Source organism: Telmatherina bonti (genome assembly GCF_933228915.1).
Source record: "Telmatherina bonti genome assembly, chromosome: 4".
NCBI lineage: Eukaryota > Metazoa > Chordata > Actinopteri > Atheriniformes > Telmatherinidae > Telmatherina > Telmatherina bonti.
The window spans coordinates 33,184,802-33,209,809 of record NC_136622.1 but is presented as its reverse complement, the minus strand read 5'-3'; the positions used below and the strand labels follow the sequence as shown (position 1 = coordinate 33,209,809).

The 25,008-nt window shown below is 40.7% G+C and overlaps 1 protein-coding gene across 1 annotated transcript in view; it reads right to left on the bottom strand.

The window, feature by feature from the left end:
- Positions 1 to 25,008, bottom strand: part of plxna2 (plexin A2) — a gene marked incomplete at both ends in the record, with an annotated part of 193,455 nt that overhangs the window by 50,683 nt on the left and 117,764 nt on the right. Inside the window, 8 exons of the mRNA XM_079239812.1 lie at positions 3,276 to 3,443; positions 5,261 to 5,397; positions 6,723 to 6,840; positions 11,848 to 11,999; positions 20,490 to 20,689; positions 21,185 to 21,281; positions 21,914 to 22,114; positions 23,594 to 23,708. Coding sequence (XP_079095938.1) covers positions 3,276 to 3,443; positions 5,261 to 5,397; positions 6,723 to 6,840; positions 11,848 to 11,999; positions 20,490 to 20,689; positions 21,185 to 21,281; positions 21,914 to 22,114; positions 23,594 to 23,708 — 1,188 coding nt within the window. The remainder of the gene's footprint in view (positions 1 to 3,275; positions 3,444 to 5,260; positions 5,398 to 6,722; positions 6,841 to 11,847; positions 12,000 to 20,489; positions 20,690 to 21,184; positions 21,282 to 21,913; positions 22,115 to 23,593; positions 23,709 to 25,008) is intronic.

Genomic DNA, 25,008 nt, shown 5'->3' with positions numbered 1-25,008 from the left:
ACTCAGAAACAACTAATTATTCTGCGCTTCCGAATGTTTTAACTAAGCTTTAGCATGCATGACCAGAACTTGTTGGGGATGTCACAACATAAAATCATTCATTTGTGGGTTGAACTGGACTTTTGCTGTGGGAAGGTTATGATCCTCTCTTCTTCTCTGACTCACTAAGGAGTAAGGTCAAGCTTCTCTTTCCCTCCAAACTCCAAAGGAATACGTTATCGGATTCTTGGCTTCCCACCACGGATCTCTCGCTGACCCTCCTGCAGCAGCATCCGCATGAAATCTTTTCTCAAACAAAGGTTCCACATGTATGACGTTCCACACGGTTCGTTTAGCTGCTAACCTGCTATGAGACAGAAGAAGAAGCAACCTGCTTCTAAAGACCAGAACAACTGGACACATCTTGCTTTTAACTGGACCAGAATCATTTCCAACTTCAAGTTCCTTAACCATTTCCTAATGACTTTGGTGTCCAAGACACACACACACACACACACACACACACACACACCCTGGAGATTAGCATTAGCGCTGGCACTAGTGATACATGGCTAAGCATAAGCAGCTTAGCTTGTCAATAAACTGTATGGATTTTTTCTGAAAGCTTGTAAAAATTTGTGAATTAACAGATTTAGTTCAGACAACTTCGGCTGTGTTTAGACTTTACTCAACGAACATCCTCTTTGTCTTTCTGGCACCTTTAAATTCCAGCACACACACATCTGAAACCAGTTTAGACACAAGATAGGATTTAAGAAATTCAGATGCAAAGTGTGGCAGACAGTAAACAACAGTGTTTATTATGTGAAGTGTCACTGATTGATAATTACTGTGCTTGTGTTTAATACCTTCTATTGTTCCTAAAACAATGGTTATGATTACTGTGTGTAAGTGTGTGTATGTGTGTGTGTGAGTGAGTATTGTGATAACTGCCAGTTGTAAAGGTCAGCACTCAGGTTTAAAACCTTACATGTCACATTGGCTCCAGACTGACACACACAGACATCCACAGCATTGAGCCCGATACATATGTTCAGTTATTAGATTTCCAGTCCTCTGTCCTGGCTTCTGATGGATGTTTTTCATTAATTACTTTATAAAATCTCCATAACTGATCAATAATAGATAATAAAGAAACTCACTCCTACCATTTCTAAAGAACACCTACAGTAGTTTCACCAAAAAGTCACTGACTAGCATTACTTGTTTTTGCTGTCAGTGCATGCTTTAACCTATCAGCTAACCTATCTGCCACATATTGAAATCTCAGCCAAATTTTTCCAAAGACTTTTGTGTTTTTTAAAGCCAGTTTCTTATTTTTGCTTTTTTTCTGTTCAAACCGAAGGTTTAATAGGTGTCTGAGAAGGTTGCCTGTATGGAATAGAAAACCATCCATAAAACAGCACACATAGGAAGGAATAATGAAATACAGAATCATAATGTGATCAAGTGTTTTTTGCAGGACATCAATGGTAGAGATTAAACAGCCACAGTTTGAATCAGTGAAATCACCTACAAGCAGATGTGTTTTCCTCTAAGCCATTAGAACTGAAGCCACTGGGACCAGCTCGCTCCCATATAGCCCATTTTTCATTTGATTCCAAGCAGCAGGATTGAACACCACTTTTCCAGGTTCGGTACAGGTGTTGGGACAGATAGTAGGCATTAGTCCTTGGAGCAGAGACATCTGTACTTAGCTGAAGGATGTGGAGGGTAAGGTGAGGGGGTGGCAGACTGGAGACGGCTTCATGATTATACCAGTGATGGACAGGTGCAAGGTCTTTTATAAAGATAAAAAATCTCATTAAGGGCTTTATAAAATGATAAGCAATGATCCTTCAAAGTAGCTTTTGTCCATGTGAGCTTTTCTTGATATTATACATGAGCTGCAAATGATGCAGTCTTGTTGAAACTTAAAATACTATTGTTAATTGTATTCAGCGTTAGGTTAGCGACCTCTTTTCCATGCTAAATACACTAAAGCAGATAAATGTTTCATCTCCATCCGTTACAATAAAAAATGGTAGTATCTATATCGGGTTCGCAGTCGCGGAGGTTTTCATTGTTTCCCTGGTCCAACACACCTGACTCAAACTGATGGGTCATTGTGAAGAAGCAGCCAATAAGCTGTTTGATCCATTTGATTTGATACAGATATGTTGGACCAGGAAAACTACGAAAGCCTGCTGGATTACAGGTCTTGAGGACTGGAGTTGGAAATCTACATAAATATATGATTAAGTAATACAGCAGTCAATACACATTATAGGTATATATGACAGTGTAGGGGTGGGAAATCAAATTGAAAAAAATCGAATTGATTTTATTGCTTCAAAATTTTTAAAATGGATTTTTATTTGGTTAAAAAAAATTATTTTGTTTTTCAAATGAATATAAATAATCAATTCTAAAATTTTTGCCATTTTAATCTTTTTTTTTTAATTGATTTTTTTTAAAACTTTTTTTTTTTTTTTAACTCTTTTTGTGCATTATAGCAACAGAATGATGGTCTGGCTACTGTGTTGTTTTTTCCTAATTGAAATTAAGAAAAATAACTAGCAAAAAAAGTTCGTATTTTTACTTTTGTTTTTAGTCTACAAAAATCAGCAATATCAAAGAATTGTGAGAATTGCAACTAAAATCAAATCGGCACCCAAAAAACTCGGAATCGAAATGGGAAAAAGTATATCATCACAGCCCTAGTGTGTTGGCTACGTTAACGAGCATCTTGACTCGATTCTTAGGTGCCACTGCTCTCTGCAGTGACACCTGTCAATCGCAGTCACGTTGGACCTACATCTGGGTTTGATTTTCCTGGAAATGGACCAATCAGGAGGTTGTAAAGGCAGTTATCTGTCTCTACCTCCACTTGTCAAAGGTGAGGGTAATTTCAGCTGGCACAGTTCAGTTTTCAAGGAAAGACCTGAGAGATTATAAAGGCCCTCAGGCAGCAGCTTGTATTTGCACGGTAAGATCCTGAGCTCTTTCGTTTCGTGGTCGTTGCATGAAGTGAGCTGCTCCGTTGCAGGAGCAGTGTGGATGTTTTGTGTGCGATGGATGCTTTTTTTTGATGATTGCAAAAGACAAATCAGTGCATGAGAGTAGTATGATGTGTGCATGAGGCATATTTTGCTCTCTTCTAAAACACTGTAAGCTCCTATATGCCTGTCGTCTGACTCTAAAGACTTGAAGGAAGGGAATATTGTTGCCTGGGTGACAAGAATCTCAAGGTCAGAGTTTTGGATGAGATGACGGTGCGGTGTGTTTAGTGTCACCTTGCAATGCTCCAGTCTGGCTCAATGCGCTGGACAGTTGGGTCCTCTATGTACTCGAACGTCAGACTCTCCCTGATTTGGGCGTGATCCACGCTTACGCTGATCTGAACTGGACCGACCCCAGACAGAGAGGGGGCAGAGTAGCACACTATCTCTGTCATGGTTCGCCTGCAAGAGCAGAATAACACTGCCGTTAAAAACAAATCATATCAACCTGCAATAAATGTGAATAAAATGGTGCATGGGTGAAGAGTACACACGAAAAAAAAACACAACTCTGACACCCTTTTAAGTAGTGCATTACCTTTGATATTACTCAATTTATGCACATGAGCCAAGACACCACCTACAGCAACAAAATATATTATGCAATTTGTTCTACCAGCCTTGTTCAGTAATTATCTGGCTTAGAACACAGCATGAGCACAGGTGCACCTCTGCACACACTGTACCCCCACCTTTCTTATGTGCTGCTACAGCATGCTCCCCCTTCCTCCACAAGGCTCCATTATCTACCTGCACACACTGTGAATTTGTCCCAATTCATTAGCAGAGGAGGGCTTGTAATAGAACATCCCCCCCATCCTCCCCTTCCCCCAATGGCAGGGAAACCGCGCAAAAGCAGAAACCAACAATTAGCCCCATTTCTTATTAAACGGGGCTTGACTCGTCTGTTTTAGAAAATTACTGTTAGACTGCTGTGGCAGGGGTGAGAATAGGAGTGGAAAGTAGAAAGGGGACATACGGGAGCATCTAAGGTGCAAATAACCAGATGAGAGAGGAGGAATGAGGAGGAATGGAAGTAACCTGGGAGAGATGGAAGGAAATAAATGGTGGTTTGGATTTATTCATTGATAAAGTGAAGGATGAAGCAAAATGAAAAAACATTTCTTGAAAAAGTTCTTACAGAAAAACAAAAACTCGTTTTCCATGAGTGAATTTTCTTTACCAGTAAAACCAGCATATGCTAGAAGAATGAGAAATACATTGATGTAATTCGTCTGGAAGCAGCATTGCACGCTGCGTGACAGCGGCGTGCACAGCAGGGTCAGAATGTCAAATAAACTAAGGCTGCGTTTTCTGTGTGAAATAGTTTGAAGGTAATGAAGATGTTGTCAAAATAAATTTAAAAAGAAATTTTGAGTTCAATATAAGACATAATATGAGGACAAAAATGATCAAAATCCAAAATAAATGATTAAATGACCCCATAAATAAATCAATATGTCAATAAATGCTACAGAATGAAAAGGATAAACTTTAAAAAATTATATTATAAAATTATAAAATTATAAAATGGTAACTTATTTGAAATTTCTGCTTTAACTTTCAAATTCTGAATATTATAGTATATATAATAAAATATTACATAACAAAATATAAAATGATGTCTTTTAAATTGAAACATTTTAAATACTTTAAAGTTAATTAATAAATAAATTAATAAAATGAACTTACATGTGTATATTTTTAGCTGTTTTTTTTCACTGTATTTTCACCAGTTTACTTTCCCGAACTCCTCAATTCCTGTGTTTTAATGTCAACATTAGACACATTACATCATTTTAACTCCTGTCTCTGCTTCTGTACATATTTCTGCTTCATTGTTCAAAGGAAAGGGGGTGGGGGGTTCCTTCAAAGTGAGTCTTAGATTCAGTTTTTTAGCAGATGGTTACTGAAGACAAACATAAAAACTCTTCTTCATCTTTCACATTTATACTGTTACCTTGCAAATTCAGCAAAGTGTGTATTATTAAAGGAAATTTATTTTTCAAAGAAATACAACAAAACTGGCTTAGAGGTTGAGCCAGAAAGTTTGGGGCCAGCTGTTATTCTATACTGGTTATGCAGGATGACTAATTAGCGTTAAACAGATTCCCCATCATACTGGCTGTTTAGCAAATTCTCATTTTGTGCCTAAAATGGCAAAATTCCAATAAAACAAATGCAATTCCAATAAAACAAATGCAATAGGGACGCCTTACCCAAAGAATTCGCATGTCTGGTTTCCAAACTGAATGTTGACGCTGCTGCCGGCTCCAAGGTTTTCACCCATTATGGTTACTTTGGTGCCTCCGGACTCTGGACCTCGGCTCGGAGACAAGCCTGTGACGGTTGGCGTCTGCATGCAGACAGATGCAGAGATAGAAAGAGGTTAGACAGACCTGAGAGCAACATGAAGGGACCGTGTAGGTGACCAACAGGCAGACTAAAAGATGAATACTGTCAAGAGTAAACAGGGAAGCATCCCTGTGGTAACACTTGACAACTTTATGTATTATCACATATCCCAAGCAAATTACAGTTATTCACGTTGCCAGGCTGATGGCAGAGGAGCGCGGCGCTGGCGGGGAAGAAGACGATGAAACCAGGCGCTCTTAGAATCCCAGAGAGATGCTGCTGCTGTGTTGTGCATTGCAGCGTTGTGTCTAAGTGAAGCTTTTTAAAGACACTCTCAAAATAACTAGTGTTTACAGCAGCAGGCAGCCAGGTTGCCATCGTACAGATAGAGAAATATCCACACAGACATCCTGTCATATGGGAAGACACACATGCAGTCGTGCAAGCATATACAGGAACACGTGTAAGCAGAAAAGCATGCACACGTCTGTCTGCATTGATTTAAATTGACTAAACCTGCCTTAAACCTGCCGAACAGTACAGTAGGTGCAATGCCTGGGAATTGACTTGGAGGCAATTTTGGGTTCTGTGGAGGAATCTCAGAGGAATTCCACAGCCTAACACAACCTTAGAGGTGGAAAACAAGCAAGAGCTGGCAGCACAGTGACATAACTCACAACTGGTTCAGTATGTGTGACTTCCAGGGTGCTCTGAAAGCAGCAGCAGGCCTCACACACTCCTGCTAATGATTAAGGAAGAGCTAATTGTGAAGTTGTGATGATGCAAAGATGGGAAAGCAGATTAGCGTTTAGCTGCAGGTCGGACAGACTGTGGAAGACGGATACTAGGAAATGTGTGACTGACAAGGACAGTGGATAATGTTTATCTATTCATATGAAACTAGGAGATTTCCACTCTGACAGCCATTAGATGCAATATCCACAAGTGTTGCAACAGCTGGCATTTAAACTTTTAGGGAAAAAGAAATGTTAGGCTGTTTTTCTTCCCCTCCATTCTGATGTAATACAGCTCAGGTAAATACTGGGCTGGAATCTGTATAAATGGTGAAATTACCCTCTTACAGCCAGAGACCTGCAGATATTACTAATAAGGACCCCTTAAAAACCTTTTGCCATCAATAAAAACATATTTCAAAAGTAACCCAACCAATTACTGGTTGGCATAGCAACCGCCATCTTTATTCACCTGAAGCCAATAAACAATTTGCACAATTATCTATATATTTTCAGCTTTTTTTTCCTGCCTCACACTGACTTCAGCAACCTGGATAAGTACTTTTACTACGTAGTATCTTTACATTCGTACCACAAAGGAGTAGAGCTGTGAGGAGCGAGCCTTTAGTTCTGGTTTGCACTCGCCAACGCACAGCTGGACCGGACCAGGTCTGCTTCCTGCAGGAGTCGCATCCATCTCACAAACAATCCTGCAAGAGACAAAAGTACATGAATAATCCTCGAAATAAATCAATAAGGTAAAATAAATAAATAAAATAAGATGAGATTGATTTGTCTTCCACTTGTCCTGTTTCACTCATTCTATTACTGATAAATCCAGGTATCGATTGGGACCCCCCCCTGATGATCATCTTTAAATGAGAACAATGATCTTCCCCGCCTACTGACACTCCGACGCACCCAAACCTGACTGTGGTAAATTTCCCACCAACCAGTACCCCCCCCCACCTAAACACACACCCAACAGCGGCGCTGCTGTCAGGCCCATGGTTCAAGTCTAATGTAAATCCCTCTGTAGGATCAATACTGCTCTATCGTACCATGTGATCAGGTGTCACCCAACACAGCAGGCGACTAGTTCAAATGACATAATAAAGTGAGAACGTCTATTGATCGGTGGTGCCAGGCAGTAATAAAGTAGAAGAAGCAATCACGGTGCGGAAAAGGGAGAGCGAATAGGTGGCGAGGCAGATGACTGGCAGGTAGGAGAGGAGCTGCTGAAGCGGAGCAGATGCATTGTTTCTCCAGCGCTCATCATCTGAATTACAACAAATGGCTGTGGGCATCCTGTAGCGTAGGATCAACTGTGTGGAAGACAGTGGCTAAAGGAGGATTTACTCTCTGGCAGAAGTCGTATTATCCTCTGACTAGACCGCACAGACGAAAAGATTGGCTTTCCTTCTTCACTAGAAGATTCCTTCGTTAAGCTGCAGACTCATGGAAATATATCTTGTAGTGTAAAAGAAAACATTTAGTTGGATTGCTGTTGTACATTATGAAAAAAAGCTAAAAAGAAATCTTATTAAACTGAATTTATACGAATTAGGAATTAGTTTGAAGGCTAATAAACGTGGTAAAAACAGGAAAACCAAAACAAAAAGCCCACAAAGGCGGAGGCTTTTCTTCAAAGCAACAGCGGCGCTGCCTTGCCGCGACATTTTTTCACAAGATAAAAACAAAAATTGTAAAAGTTTCAACAAACAAGAATTGCAATTTGCAGGTGTTTCCATTGAACAGTGTTTAGCCGCAGTTCTCGTGAAATCTCGCCAGACTGACAGGATTTTATGAGATTTGCAAGACGGTCGCCACGAAGCTCTAAAATATTTTCCACAGTTTTTCAAAGCCATTTTTAATCATTTCTCTTTTCTAATTTATTGTTTATCTCTGCGTTTTGCTGTTGTTTACTTCATAACGCATCATCTTTATCAGAACTGAAGTGGTCACATGACCCTCTCACATCACTACCATGTGAAAAACAACATCATGAGAGCGTAAAAACTTTTTAACGATATTAGAGTTTTTTTTTTTGTTTTTTTAAATGGAGGTGTTTCCATTAGTGATTTTTTTTTTTTTGCAATATTTAGGTTTTGCACAATTCTAGAGGTAACGGAAACACAGCTTGTGGCTTTCACACACTCCTCTGAAGCGATAGACATAAAGATATATGACTTTTTTTCCTCTCTCTCTTGTCCACCAGCCCCTGACAGGAAGCTGGAGGCTCAATTAAGGTCAGAAACAAGCACTATGAGTCATTTAAGGACATTCTTATGATGAAGCAAATATGACCTCTGAGAAACCGAACGGAAGTCTGGCTCAGAACATCATCATCCCTCCAACGCCTTCAAACTTAGAACAAAGATGTCACAGGTCAGTTTTTTAATTTTGCTAAGACTTTTTCATATACCACATAAATTAATTCCCAACTTGCCCCCACTTGGATTAAAGTGCTGTCAGACAAGTGTTTCTCTGACAAATGGTCCCTTGTTGCCACTTTGTGAATTTTAATCATTGCTGCCCAGTAGTGATCAGTGGACACATTCTGCATGTCAACAGCTATTACTTTATCATAGAAACATCCTGATATGTGTTTAAAATGATCAATATGTTGCTGTCCAAAGATGTATGTGAGATGTATGTGAGAGGGATAGTTGCATTGTGCTCCATACCAGTGGAAATATGAGTTCTGGGAATGGTGCAGTGGTAAGCAGCTCTCATTCTGAGGGCAGAAGTAGGCCAAGGAAAGAATTAGGGTTAAAGGCTCCTCCGAGAGCATGACTGTGATAGCCTGTGTGTGCGCATGAGGGTGCATTAATTCAGCCAAATGCATGTGTGTTGCATGTGTGTTCGCTCCCTCTCAGGATAAAGGCCTTCACACACCTACTCTGAATATTTCGTATGAATAATTCGCAAGGCAATATTTTCTACTGGATCAGTGTATAGTCAACGTGAACGTTCAGATCAGCAACAAAATTCCATCCAGTGATCTTGTGAGTTTTATCTTTTTTTTTTTAACTGAGGTAGATTTTTTTAACATTTGGATCCAATAGATGTAAAACTGACCAATCAGAGAAGGTGTGTTAACTGATAGATTACTGGTTGCGAGCTATGAAGGCGTCACTTTCACTGCTAAACTTTGTGTCATCATGGCCGAGCGTCTTTATAATTTCTTCTCTGCTTCTTAAAGCCAGCAGCTAGCTGCTAAAGCAGAACCTCCAACTGTCCCATGGATGTCCTAAAGTCCATCCTAAAGCGGCCGTGGTCCAGCTTCAGCTCCTGGATCAAACAATGAAACTCCCCAAGTTCTCCTCTCTTTTCTACAACATGATGAACCCAGCGCCTCTTTTTCTTTTCTATTGCAGCATCTGCACCCTGTTGTGGCTTGATGTAGAATCCATCTTGCAAATTTGTTTTAGAATTTTAATAATCACAAATTTGCATCGCACTTGTTGTGCATAGACAGAAACGTTGATAATTCACCTCTAAATTATTCAGTTTTGAGCCATTTATTCGCTTCGGTCCTGGTCTTAAGACTTGAGACTTTTTATTATAACTGATTAAAAACGGCTCTAACTCAACATTAAAAGTGTTTACATTATTTTTCTAGGTAGATGGAATGTTTATAATAACCAGTATAATATTAAAATAATCATCTTGTGGACTACTTAATGTTCTATTTTGCATTTTGGTGCTTTTCCCCACACCACTTTGTGCCAGTTGATTGTACAGCAAATCCCAGTGACCAAAGGCAACCCCACCTATTCATAATTTAAAAAAGTAATGTATATTTAAGATAAATTAATGCAGTAAATCTTGGAGCATCCCATGTGAGGCCTGCACCACCTGAGGACGTTAAACAACCATAAGGCACTGGGTTTCTAAGTCAACACACATCTGCATGTTTAGCCAAAGGGGAGATGGGTTAGTTGTGAAGCATGGGCCACGTTTCATTAGTTCAGGGTGAATGGGACAGACTTTAACATGACATACACACAGCACAGGACAATTAAGGAGGTAAACATGAGTAAACACACACAGCTGTTGAAGGGTTGATGCTGACTGGATTAGCAACAGAGAGATAGGGAAATGGACTGCAGGGTAGAACAGAAATGTCAGGACCAGACTGTTTGGGTTTGCTCCAGACTTTATTAAGAGCAGATTGTTGGGGGGGGGGGGGGGGGGTCAGCTTTCTGTCTCATTACACATGTATGGATTACAGTTTGTTGTTTTAGCCAAAAAATAATGTATCAAAACCATATATTTATAAAGCCTACAGATGCTGCAATTTACTAGTGTTTCCCAAATTTTTAGTTTGGTTTTGTGTCAGAAACGTAATCTTGATGTTCTGACAAGTGGACTTAAAAAGATAACAGAATGAAACAAAACAAGGAAAAAGGGCAAAAATCAACAAAACAAATCATTTTTCAGTGGATAAAGTGATTATCATTCTAATTGTGGAGCAGATTTTATGTTAGAGATGTGCACAACAAATCAGTCGATAAGATATAACCATTTAATTGTCGACTACTATAATAAGATTGACTTATTTTTATGTTTGGGCATGAGATGTGGAACTAATGGATACAGCACTGTTTCTGCTGGAGTTTATAACCATAGTGGAAGCAAAAAATTGGAGGATGAAGCTATCCTACCACGGTCCTCCACTTTCAAATGTCACAAAAATGTTGCACTTCTAAGACTAAACTAAATAATAAAGAAAAATAACTGGATTTTTTTGAGTTAAACTCTTGCAGAGCAAGACAGATCGAAGCAACAGCTCCTTGTAGCAGGTAGCAAGCTTGAGTCCTGGCCTCTTGCCATTTGCTGCATGTTGTTTCCCTTTCCTACCTACTGTACAATAATGGCCACTATAACTCACAAAATCTTAAAAAAATAAATGCAAAAAAAGCTTATCCTGTGGGTAATGATAATGACACAACTAACTTATTTTAATTAGGCTGATTAACGGTATAAAACAATCAGTTAAAATGTCTATCCTTAGCTTATGCTAACCTACAGAAGGGCTAATGCCAACGTTAAGCAGAGCTTATGCTAACTGTAGTGCAAAGCTCAAATAAAACAGCTCCTGATTAAACATTTGAGCCTAATCTGTGTTTTTTAGCATTTCTGGCTCATTTCCACCAACATTTAGGCATAACACTTTTTAATGTTTGAGCTGGAGCAGTTCTAATGCTAACTGTGGAGCGAGGTGTACACTAAGTGGGAAGGAGATCCAATGCTAACTTTCTTTTATTCATATTTCACCTTTATTTTAACACGTAAATGCATGAGAACCAATTCTCATTTGCTTGCTCAGTGGTTCTCAAAACTTTTAAGTCATAATAGAGGTAATGCTAACACAACAGCAGAGCTAACACTAACTGAGGAAATGGAAACAATTTCATAGCCATGTGGTTTGATATTACATGGTAAATACCATGGGCATTTATTCTGTCTTTTAATGTTAAATATTTGTCAGACTCTCTGATAAGGACAACTATATATTGTCCACAAAACATGACTACTAGCAAGTTAAAGTTAAACTTTAAACAAATTTCATACATACTTCCATTTGCCCATTTATTGAGTTGGCATTTAAAAAAATACACTTTAGTGGAATTTGTGGTTTTCATCTATCTAATAACTAATGGCAAATATTTGAACTTATTGCTCCTAAATGTACTGATTCTGTAGCTTACTGTTCAGCAATTATGTAGCCGTCCTCTACGGGGGAACACCTCACCCCCGCCACCTCGACATTTCCCACCATGTCAGAGAAATCCAGACCAAGATTTGTGCCATAAATGGTCACCCGCGTGCCTCCCTCTGGGGGTCCAGCCACTGGGGTCACCTAGAAGGTTTAAAAAAGACAGGTGAGTGTTGCATTTGTGTTACAGTTTAACATTTGCTCCAAGTTTAATACTGTCTTGGTTCAGATTAACGTAAAAGCAATGTTGAGCACTCTCCACTTATAAACTTAAAGCATATTAAGAGCATATTCTGATATAAACAATAACTAATGGGGCACATTTTATTGATATTACTGTCAAAATGTTGTAACACCTCCATACACACAAGGAGAAGAACTTTAAACCTACAAATCCTCAAAAGTTCCCTTTTAAAGACTCTGCAAAAAAATAAATCACCAAAAAAGGAACTGCAGATGAAATAAAGAGGATTAATAACATTTTGGATAACTGCCTGGGCAGAATCTACTGTCGTTGCCATGGATGGTAAATCTAAGGGGGCCATATTAATGCTGAGTGCAGACCACCTTCTCATAAAATGCAATATGGCTGCCCAGCATGACCTTGGCACAGTGTGGCACAGTGCCTTCTGTGGTGTAGAGCCCTGTAGAGGCTCCAACCTGGCCATCATCCAGACTTTTAAAAATCTGAGTAAAAATGAGGAGGAGGAAATGGGAGAAAGAGCCAGGAGAGCAAATAAACGATGGTGTAAAAAAAGGGGAAAGAATAGCCAAGATAAACAGGGAACAGTTTAAAATAAAAAAAGAGAGACTAACTAAGACAGCGGAGTGCAAAAGGGAAGGGATGACTGTCATTTTACTTATTTGTGTAGTTGCTAGTGCTATGTAAACAATCAATTTGCTATTTCTGGCTGTGCCAACGAAGGGAAAACCCAACAGACAGTTGCACCTAGTCAATGAGCTGCTGATGGTGACCCTCTAAGCGGTTGTGCCGTTCACCCTCCCTTCTCTACCCTCAACACCCACCAGGGCATTGCGGCCTCCCTGTAGATTGCTGGCATTGTAATCTAGATTCAGTGGACATTAATTGCTCTGGATGTAAAATAAGTGTGTCACTGCACTGCCTGAGGGGTCTGAATACATGAATCTTTTAGCACTGCTTGGGTATTCAGGGTATATAAGGGGGGAAACATAATGGCTAAATATATCCATGTCAGGCAATGGCAGCATCAATTCGAGTAGACTTAGCGTTGGTTACGTAAGCAATGCAACGGCCTGAGCGCGAACAGGGGAGATAAAAGGGGAGAGGGAGAATAGTAAGTTTTAACTTTAAACAAGAGAAAGTGACTGAAAGAGAAGGGTATACAGAGGATGTGATGAGCAGCAAGGGAGAAAGTGGATATCGCTCGGTTAAGTCCCATAAGCTGAGACAGGTGACAGGTGAAGCAGGCGTGGCGCTGGATTACAGATAGGCATGCTAAAAGCTTGGGAGACCTTCTCTCTGTACCCTTGAGGCTGAAACTCAGCCCTTCCCATGGCGGACTTAGCACAGGAAGACAGTCTAATCCATGCATGAAACCTATTTGACTGAGCTCCCCATTGGCAGACAGGGCCTTGATTCATCAGGATCACAGAAAATCAAACACTTCAAAGGAGCGTGCCACCAATGTCTTCGGGCGGAGAGGCGTGAGAGAAGCGCTGCTTTTTGTGTCTGAGTTTCTTACCCACACACACACACACACGGTGACTAAAGCTATAATGGATCCTTCTCTACATTAGACTATGTTTTGATTGCTTTTATACCAGACTCTAATGACCCGTAGGAAATGCATGGGATGTGCTGGAGTCACATACTGTAGATAATTTTTTGAAAGGCAGGGTTTGTATTTTCATTTCACTGCAGCATCTTTCTTTTTATTTTTTTTTTTATTTTTATTTCTGCGTCTCTTTTGCTCTCTGGCTTTCATCAGCTCGTCTACCTCGGGCTAAATGACACATCTTCCTCCTCCAAGCATCAGCTTGTTTATTTCTCGTGCCATACAGACTTTAAGAGGGAAGAGGAAACCTCATTTGACATGCATGCACACCCTGCTGCCCTTATTCCCCCTGTTCCCACCCAAAGCTGCCATTCCATGCTCCTTGTGTAATCCTTTTATGAGCAGTGCTGCTGCCTGCCTGCCATTGTCACACCGTCAATAGAGGGTAATTCCCAGAAAACAGCCAGTCAGCTCGCACGCTGCTCTCCCAGCTCACGCTGTTGCACTCTCTACATAATCTATCTCTTTTCAGCTCAAGGGATCACTTTTTTCCTTAGATTTTATATAGTATTTGGCCAAAAGCATACTGCAAAGATACTTAAGAGAGATGGCCTAAATTGAAAAGAGAGACTTTCTATTCAACAAGGAGGAGCCTCCAGAAAGGGAAAAGGCTGTTTTTGGAAAGCTGCAAATGCATACAGGAAAGGGGAGAAATGGCCCTCCAGTCTGTCAGTCTATCAGTGTGGTCTTGACAGCTTCAGCTGAAGTAATTGTGGGGAAAGATGTGCTGATGCAGCTGTGGCTTAACTCAATATATAAAGCAGGGAGTAATACCCAGGCATCCCAGCTGCCTTCAGGCTATGCGAGCCTGGCATGTCGCTGCAGCTACAACCGAGCCCAATCCAATTCTCCAAGACAATTCAGCAATAATAACGTTTAATCATCACATCTATCATTAAAATGTACAAGATCAGCAGTTTTACTGTAACAGTCTTTTGAACATAGCCTTGCATTTTTCTTTTTACAGCTCCTGGAAGTTTGCACAACCGCTGTATCCTGACTCTTGCTTTGAAATATTTAGCTTTCGGAAAAGAAACTGAACAAACTGCTGGAGAGGACTGTGCTAGGGGGCTGCTCTGGCTGCGTGATCTGTCAAAGATAATGGACAACACTCCACATCCTCTGCACAACATGCTTATTAAAGAACAGAGCATCTTTACTTGAAGATTTCCTGTATATGGGGCAAGAAAAGACAGGGTTTGACTTGCGCAGGGGCTTTTAGAGGAGCTTCATTTATTTTCAAGTGTGAACTACAACATCACAAGTCACGGCATATATACTAGTGCACGGTAGCATGGTCAAAAACATTTTGCTATTACTGTATACTGCAGACACAATTAGAAACATAACAAAAGGGGACACACGTCTTTCAACAACCACAAAAAGCAAGAAAATTGGTTGCTGTAAACAAACTGCAGAGCAGCAAGAAACTGAATGGATCACCTGCGTTGTTAAGAAAACTTATTGCATTAAATGGATAAAAACCACAACATCGATGAATTAATGCTCTCAGTAAACAATATGGAAAATAAAATGACATCTAACCTGAAAATCGGCTATTTTTACAGCACTTATCGTCTCAAGTGAGTGTTTTTAGGGGAGCAAGCTCCCCTGAGCTCCCCCGTAATTTGATAACAGATCATTCCGGTCTAAAACTACCTTCCACAAGGACCCTTTTAGGCTCTTTGTGCACAGATGTGGCACTTTGTACCCGTAATTCACATGCATGCTGAGACCAAACCATTTGGAAAACACCTTCCAAGTTAATCATTTTCATATTTATGATTTAACTGGTGAATCAAAGCTCTTAGTGTGGAACATCAGATTCAGAAAATGGACCTGATGTTGGTGGAACACCTCAGATGGCCGCTAAAAACTCTTTTAAATAAGACAACTTGAAAAAAAAATCTCTTTTTTTTCAACAGAGGAAGGAAAAATATCCATGCTCGTGTGTACTTAGACTGAATGACTATTTGGTCTCCTTATAGTTATCTATTCATCATTCATACTGCAACAGAGTACATTTCCCTTTGGGGATGAATTAAGTACAATACCAGTCTAAAGGTTGGACACACAGACTGGATTTAATAAGTGTTTGTACCCCATTTTTAAAGTGAAATAAAACCTACCTGATATAATCTAGAAGCTCATTGCTGATCTCCTCGTCTTTGGACTTTGCGCTGACTAATTGGAGCACGTCTCATTTAACTGTGAGAGTCAATTAATGAGCTTGATAAAAACCCCACATGGTCACTTGTTCCTGAGCAAACAATGTCCTAAATTCTTTATAGGGTCTTAAACGTCTTGTCGTGAGCTGAGAAATAGGGCCTGTGGTGAGGCAAAGCCTTTAGAGAGAAAAAAAAAGCTCAAATAAGGAACATACAACGTACAAGTCCCTCAGATGGAGGGATTATTGGTAATTAGCTTGTATGAAGTGCAGAAGGCCCTTCAGTACTACAGCAGTGGCTAGACTTCAGTTATAGTCTGATATGGACTGACATCACCATCTATGTGTTGTGCAAATACCACCAATAAGCTGGCACACACTTGCATGGGGATGGGTGAGAGAAAAAGCAGAATCTGACATATTTATCTTTCCTAAGGCTCCAGACAGATGTTTATGTTATCTGTCACTGGGAGGCTGGGCAGTCTTTTCGCTTCACTCTAAACGCGTATGGAAGCCGTGGCCAAGGCCTATTGAGGAGACGCCTTTTATATGCCCATTCAACTCCCAGCTTCATTTGATGTTGTTCCCTCTGCTGTTAGCAGGGGCTTACAACTCTTCAATATTAATGGCCCATGGTGGGAGGCCCCATGGCACTTAATAGAAACATTAATTATTCAGGAGGCCTATCTTGTGGTAGGCACATCTACTAATGTGCTCGTATGTATACAAATCAGCTCATGATGGGGGCTTTTGTGCATACAATCAAAACCAAATTTATTAATAAATTCAGCCCACCAGAGGGAAAATCTGCTCCTTAAAGAAACTGTAATCAATGAGAGACAAAGGGGGGAAGGGGTTAGGGCGGAGCCGACTTCGCTCCCAATGAAGAGAAGAAAAGATGTGGGTCTATATTTAAAGTTCGTCCTGATGTAGAGTTGCTATTGTGACCAGCGGCTACAAATAAAGGTGCACACCATTTCCTTGCTCGATTAATGGCGTTGTTGAGATGTTTTTGGCCTTTGTTTGGTTTTAAACGCTCAAATCTGCGCAGATCCATGTCAACCTGAACGGATCCGTCAACCTGAGCAGATCCACGTCAACCTGAGTGAAATCACGTCAACTGGGGATGCACCGATCTACTTTTTGGGAGTTCCGATCTTGTACCGATATCTGAAATTTGAATATCTGCCAATACCAAATCTGTTTATGTGAACATTATTGTGACTATAGTTATTGTTGCTGTTATAACTAGGTTGTAATATATAACCCATCCTTTCGGAAGTTTCCTCACCAATACAAATATAATAACATTACACATTGAACAATTTCAACAAGTTTTTTTTTTATTTCATTTTACCTAAATACAACTATAAATGTGTTCGTTTTGAAACGCTTTAAAAGCTTTAGCTTTTCGTGGAACCAGAAATGTCACATTTTAACATTCAAGGCATTTATTTCTTTTTAAACATGTCTGAAGCATGTGATCAAATACATCTGTGTTAGCTTGACTAGTGTGGTACTGGGTATCGGTTGTGGTATCGGTATGTTTTTATTAATACCAAGTTCGAGTACACACGCTTGGTATTGAGCCGATACAAATACTGGTATCGGTACCGATATCGATGCATCCCTAACGTCAATCTAAACGAATTCACATCAACCTGAGCAGATCCATGTTAGACTTGAACAAAAGACCAACCCTATCTGCTTATTTAAGGAACATATTGGTGAAAATCACTCCCTTTAAGCATTTTCCTGTTTAAAAATTATTCTCATACATTATTTTAATTCAGTATTTGACATACAAATTATTTTAAACAAAACTGAAAAAATATTCAACTGATTTCTGAATGATTAATTGCGGAGTTTTTGCTTTTCTCAAACTACCTCTTCCTTTGTTGCATAAACATGAAATACAACATGAATATTTGAGATATTCTTAAGAGGTAATATTTACTGTTCTATTATGTCCTATTCTACAGTCATTTGACAGAAGCTTTTATATAAAGTGACTTAACCAAACATAATGTGGGAGATACCCAGAGAGAACCCACGCACACATGGTGAGAACATGAAACCTCCACACAGAAACACCACTGTTCAAAGCCTCATCCTCGCCTCGAGGTTCGAACCAGCAACCTACTGCTGTAGCCACTACGCCACCGTGCTGGCATTGCAGATTTCTTAAGGCTGTACTCTTGTCAGCTAAAGTTACAATCGATTCACCAGTTGACCACAGATAGTTCCAGTTAACTATGCTTTTTATTTTCTCCCTCTGCTTTGCCTCTCTTTACGAGATCAAGCCTACAGCTCCTGTGTCAGAGACCACCAATCAGTTTTGGATACTCCCCTCGCAATGCCAAAGCTTTTCAGTTATCTTTTTTTTTGTTTTTATATCCTCCACTATAAAATAAAGCTTAAAGCTTAATAGAGCTGCAAACAGCCGCTTGCTATTGTACATGAAGCTGTAGGGATGTGTTTTTATTTCCTGCCCACTTCACACTCACCCGGCTGACAGCATGCGTAGCAAAAACACATCAAAATGATCATGCATGACAGTTTTCTGGAGTGTGCAGAGTTCTAGCTTCTTCCTCAGCTGAATAAAACACCGTGCTTGACTGACAATGACAAACTGAAGGGATAATGAGCCTAATTCAGCAGGTGGAGCGAGAGGGAGCGATACCCAGAAATACACAGGGAAGGAAAAAAAAAGAGTATAGACGGAGAGAAAGACACTAAAAGAAGGGATGAACCTGTCTACATCTCACCTCTTTTTGTGGATAATCTGGGTAAAGCATTGCAAATCAATTAAGCGAGCTGTGAACTTCAGTTTTTAATTGCCTTGCGTTACCTCCGAGCGCATGGCGAAGAAACGAGAAGCCAAATGAATCAATGTGGAAGCACACAGGTCTGGTGGGTTAACCACAAAGCACTGGTGTGTTACCAAGCCTAATTAAATAGTATGTGCCCCCCCCCGGCCTGACTACTCTGTGACAGCAAATGCACTGGGGCGGACAGGAACGTGGCTGGTGCAAGCAAAGGCCCAATTATGGGAAACAGTTAAGCGCTTCCAGGTCGTGACCCAGGTGTTGCAGAGATGGAGGATATGCAGCTGCGGGGTGGGGGCTTTTTGCTCTAACTGGAAGGTTCATTGAGCGGGAGGAAGAATGAAAGATGTGCCACACACACACACACACACACACGGGCTGGCTAGTCTACGGTAGACTAGCTATGTTAGGAACAGGTAGTAATCCTAGGTTTGTTTGTAAAGTTCATGTTTGGTTGCTCTTTTGTTTCTAATAGTTACTGATGCAAAACTTCCTCTCAAGGGTTTTGGAGTAACCTTGTGTGAAGACAGGAGACATTAAAACCTAAGAGGAGACATCTGTGCAGACTGCATAAAGAGAAGGCAGATGTCAAAAAGACAGCTCTTTAAAATACAATATCTCTGGCCCTGTTATGTAAACGTGTGTGTGTGTGTGTGTGTGTGTGTGTGTGCGTGCGTGCGCATGTGTGTGTGTGTGCGCACATCCATGCAATTGCCTTTGCAAATAATCCTGAAGGTGAACAGAGCTGCGAGCGTGACACATCCAGCCACATAAACAATTACACACAGACTTTTCTCTTAATTACAGGAAAAAAACGGCTGAGAGACACGAAATATTTAAATGTCTTACAGCAGCAGGAGAGGAAACACCTTGAGGAGCTTCATGAGGATTTTTTTTATTATTCTAGCTGAGCTCAGACAATAAAAAGCCCAAAGCAGGACTGTGGAACAGAACAGCTTCTTCTCATGCAGTGCTTCGTCGACGTTGATCAGACACCAGATACCTTTCTACAACGTAACACACATGCGTCACATTGAGTTGTGTGACATCAAGTCAGCTTCACTGGTTGTGGATAACATGAAGCGGTGGTGAAATTAGCTAAATGTAGACCAGTTCTCACAACAAGGGATCGTCCGCTGACATTCCCAGGAAGTTTTATTGTCTGGGATTAATTTGCTGTGTATTCATTTGTTTAAATGGGACAATGTGTACTAATGAACACACAACTGGGGTGTCAAACTCAAATTTAAAACTGGTCAAACTCGCCAACATTGATATTTATTGAAAAAATCTTCCAGATATGACAAGAAGCCACACAGATTGCTGGAAAAATCACATGTGGTTTCTACTACATGTTTCTGTTCAGGCTCTCATTTTCATCTCATTTGAAAATGCTTGTTTGTTTTTGTTTGTTTTGGGCTCACAAGCCCAAACTTTCACCATGCACTTCTTCACAAACACTGATGGGATGGGCTTGTTTTGCATCTCTGCTGCGGTACCTTGAAGTTGCTATGACTCAATAGAGGAGGAGGCCCTTTCCACTGGAGCGATCTGGGTTTGGAATATTAGGAATACCTGTGCTGTGGCTCGAGGGCTAAACATAATTACACTTGGGGACAGAGTTTGACACCTTTGACGTACAATATATTGTTGTAAGCTCGCTGGATTTAGCTAGATGCTAATTTCTATCCACAGTACTGGAGGCAAGGTTTGTTTGAGCACCGCTTTGTTCACCAGAAGTACACGGAGGAATCTTGTGAACACACACTGAATGGAGGCAGGTAGGTGCCGGCAGGACAAAGAGCATGTTGTCAGTACACACCTCAGTGATGCGTGGGTTGGTACACTTCACGTTCTTGGTGGACAGGTTCAACCAGCGGGTGGCGTAAGGACTGATGGGAGGGCAGTGGTGCCGCAGCGTGCACCTTCCCTCTCCACTGCACCATCCACACTGGAACTTCCTCTCTGCTTTCAGACACATGCCACAGCTGTCCCGCTGGGCAGCACACTTGTACAGGTGCACTGTGATTAAATAAAGGAAGCACAGAGAACACACAACAACTGAGTTTTTCATTTTAAACAATGTATCTGCATGTGCTTGAAATGTATATGTGTGTGTATATATATATATATATATATATATATATATATATATATATATATATATATATATATATATATATATATATATATATACACACATGTATAGATATATATATATGTATATATATACATATATATACACATGTATAGATATAAATGTTGAAGTGATATATGCCTTTGGAATCATTTGCAAATTTAATGCATATTTCATGTACAATTATTTTTATTAGCATTTAATAAAAACTAGGAGCTCATCTTGGATTTGTGCAAATGTGATTCAGATGCAACAAAGATAAATGCTCCCATGCTGTGTTTAGCTGTTTATAAAAGAAATTTTATAATAACATATTTGAGAGTCACCCATCTTTATTCTGTTCACATGTACAAACTGGCAGCAACATCTTTCATTCCTACCTTTAATATTCTCCGGGTTATCAATAATGAAGTTGCCGTTCCACACCACTGAGAAGTCCACCGGCAGCTCACTGATCCTCATTCCTTCATAGAGATACTGCAGGCCAAGGGTGGCAGAGAGGGAGACAGAAATAGGAATCAGGGAGAAAAAGAGACAACTGGTGAGGAGGATTTCAATGGGAAGTTTGGGAATTTGAATCCCACTGGGTCATTGTGCAGTAGATGCAGCTGTGCGTCCTCCCAGTGTTACGCCACGCTTGCATCATCTCAATATCTGAGCTGACAGAGTTAGAAAAACATGGCAAGAAATGGGATGGCTTGGCAGAGGTTAGAACTTCTCTTCTGGCCTTCATAGAGGTCCTGAACTGCCTCCTGTTTAATTTCAAGCTGCCATCCAGTGAGTTTGAGGTTCCAGCGGGAATATACTGCAGAAGTCAGTAGGTGTCTGACTGGAGGGCAAAGCCATGTTGCACTCCGCTGTGGTGTAATTACTTAGGTTGCAGGAAGTGTATTTCCACTGGCTAAACGACACACACACACAGTAAAATCATCACAAGCATGGTGCAGTTTGGTGCAACACTCATTTAGCGGAGGGTTGCAGGGGATGTGACAGCCTGTTAATAGAGGTGAAGGACACTACGGCCATATTTTGGTAATCAAGCAAATAATGAAAGTCAAACCCAGTAAATGAATGAGTCAACCTGGCTAAGCTGACATTAGCTAACTCACCGAGCTGTTCTGGCACTGTACGCTGGAGCTGTTGAAGCGGAGGGCTGTGACCCGATGGCTGACCCCCTGGATGTGGAGGATGCATTCGTAGCCTCGCTGGCCAGACTGGGGCTGTGGCAGATTCTTGGCCTTCAGGGTTATGGGCTTCACCTCCCCAGCTGGGATCAGAATCTCCTCAGAGGGCACCAGCTGGGGACAGAACTGGACGAGGCGAGACGGCCAACAAAGTGGGGAAAAAAGATGAGCAGATGAGGCCACATCACCAGGAGAAAGTCAAGGACAATGTTGTAAGTTTATGTCAACCTTATGACGCATTAAAAAATAAAGCAAATGCAAAATGTGCATCAATTATTATCATATAAATAATCTGTTTGTATTAATAAATAAAGTTATTCATGGGCTGCTTATAAATATAGATAAGACAATGCAGATAAAACCAGATTAAATATTAACTAAATTAATCTTTCATATACTGGTATCTGTACAACGATTCATCACCCATTTTACCATATTAAAATGTTAAATGTATAAAACAGAGATGTGTAAAAAAAATACACATAATTCCTTATGAATTGTCTTGTTAGACTGTATACTTCTTAACTCGTTGGCTTCCAAAGACGTCTTTTAATGTCTTTTGCAGTTTCTGGAAGGCCGATTTGGCCGGGAAAGTGTGAAACTGTGCCCCCCCGAGCGCACACCCAGCGTGCCCCCAGACGCCCCAAAACACACACCTGGCCACATCGGGCCGCCATATTCCAGGGTCCTGAAAGATGGGCCACAATCTCCTAAACACACCCTCTGCTGCAACAATGTGGGGCAGCAAATGAATTAAATTTTATAAACTGCAAAAACTGAAATCTATGATTAAAAATCTTAAATTGAGTACACATTATGCTTATTTTTTAAAAGGTAAGATAATTCTTAGTTTTTATGCCAGAGAATTCCTCTTGTTTTAAGAGTATTTTTACTTGTTTTGGGAAGTCCTGACAAGGCAAGTTTTCTTGTTCTGTTGGCAGATAATTTATCTTATTTTAAGCAACATTTACCTCATTTTTGAATATTTTTTTCTAGTTGTTTAAGGCTGAGTTTTTGCAGTGTACCTTTAAATCTCTTTTTAAACAGGTTTATGTGTTTTATGTGATTCAGGCCGACACTGTTCCTAAGTTTCACCCCACAAACTGAAACACTTTCTTTCCTGGTTGTTTGTGCGCTATGAAACTGAAACGGAAGTTTTCCTCTTGACTGGTAAACCTCCTGCTTGAATGCAGAACCATTTCTGGATTTCAGGCCCTGAACATTAACTGTGCTGTTTGATCGTCCAGCAGATCCGCGAATCTGAATAATTCTGACTGCAAGTATCATAAATTGGTGTGTTCTGATGTCCATCATCATGAATTATACGTATTGCCCATCTTTGGAGAATCAATCATGACTGCAGTGACCCTTTGAAGGTAAGCCACGTGCTTGGCGTGGTCAGAGTGATCTCATGGCATTGTTAGGACTCGCTGAGCCTAAAAACTCCAGGAATAATGAACCATTAAATGCTTCTGCAGAGAAAAACAGCCATGAATGAGTAGTGGCATTTCAGAGTGGAAAAGAGTTACTGCCAAGACGCAGGCAGAAGGAAATAAAAGAGGAAATATCTGTGTGTTTGTGTGTGTTTGTTTGCGCTCCACCAACCTCAGAGGTGTTGACTCGTCCCTCCTGGAAGGAACAGCTGGAGGGGTCATGGGTACACAAGTTGCGGTATTTGCACCAGTGGCAGCGGAAGGCACTGTTCACACATGACAGACACCTGCACGGACACAAAAACACACACAAGCACACACAATGGGGTGAGCGGCGAGCAGTCACGGAGGGGCGGCGAGTTTGGCAAAGCTGAGGGGAAGTGGCACACAGGAAATGAGATCAGATCCCGAGCGGGCACCTGCTGCTGTCGCGTCCTTGTGGCTGGCACCGTACCCAGAAGCTGCGGCGCAAAGTTCTCCTTGCATGTGTTTTCTCTTAACGCCGCCATGTGTGGATAAAAACTGAACATTTGCCCTCAAAGCAACAATCAAATGGATTTAAAAAAAAAAAAGAAGGAAAGAGACAAAGTGAGAGAACTTTGAATAATGAGGACAAGTAACACAGCGGCACAGCTTGATCTTTCAATTACCATTAGCCCGGCATTGTTTGAGAGTTGCTGTAATCACCAGCTGCTGAAGAATGTGTGTGTGTGTGTGTGTGTGTGTGTGTGTGTGTTAGCATCAAAGTACTTTTGCTTTCAGAAAATGTCAGAACGTGTGTTGGAATTACTATAAGACACACACTGGACTGACAGAAGCTCACTGGCATCCTGATGCTTCGCTGAAATAAACATAAACATATCAGAACATAAACATGCTGTTATGAATCCTACAATCCTCCCAGTTTAGTCACGTTGAAGTAAATACATGGTGTAGTTTTTAAATCACGTGTGATTTGGGAAGAGTTTACAACAGGAATGCAAATCGAGTCCACTGCCTGCCCAACAGAAAAGTCTCCACATGGATTTAACGAAGCCGGGTGGAAGCAGGAGTCCATCGGAGACACACTGCATGAATGACCAGGCTTCAGCTGGCAACAAGCAGCGTGGAATTTCTTATCCCATCATGTGGTCACGGAAAACATGCTAATCTGTTTCTGAAGGGTCAAATTATTGTTATGGATCAAGCAAAGAAAACACCGGGGGAGACTGGAAGCATCGTGAGGATCCAGCATCCTGAAGGGAGAAATGTGGGTGGAAAACCCGGGGCCTGACGATCATTAGTGATCATTTAAGTATTTGGTAAAATGATAAAAGAAGAACCTTCAGCACAATTCAGGGCTATGTTTAATAGTGAAAGTAAGAACATTTCCACAAACACAGGGAGGGAAGCTCAGAGGATTGGGACTAAACAGCTGTGTAGTCTTAAGCAAAGCAGCTACAAGCGAGGTTAAAGGTGGAGAGGAGGCTTCAGTTTGTCAGGAAGCATGAAGATTGGCCTCTGGTGTGATGAAGGAAGGTCATGTTGTCTGATGAGTCCGGATTTCTCCTGTTCCAGAGGGATGGGAGCATCAGGGTGAAAGGAGAC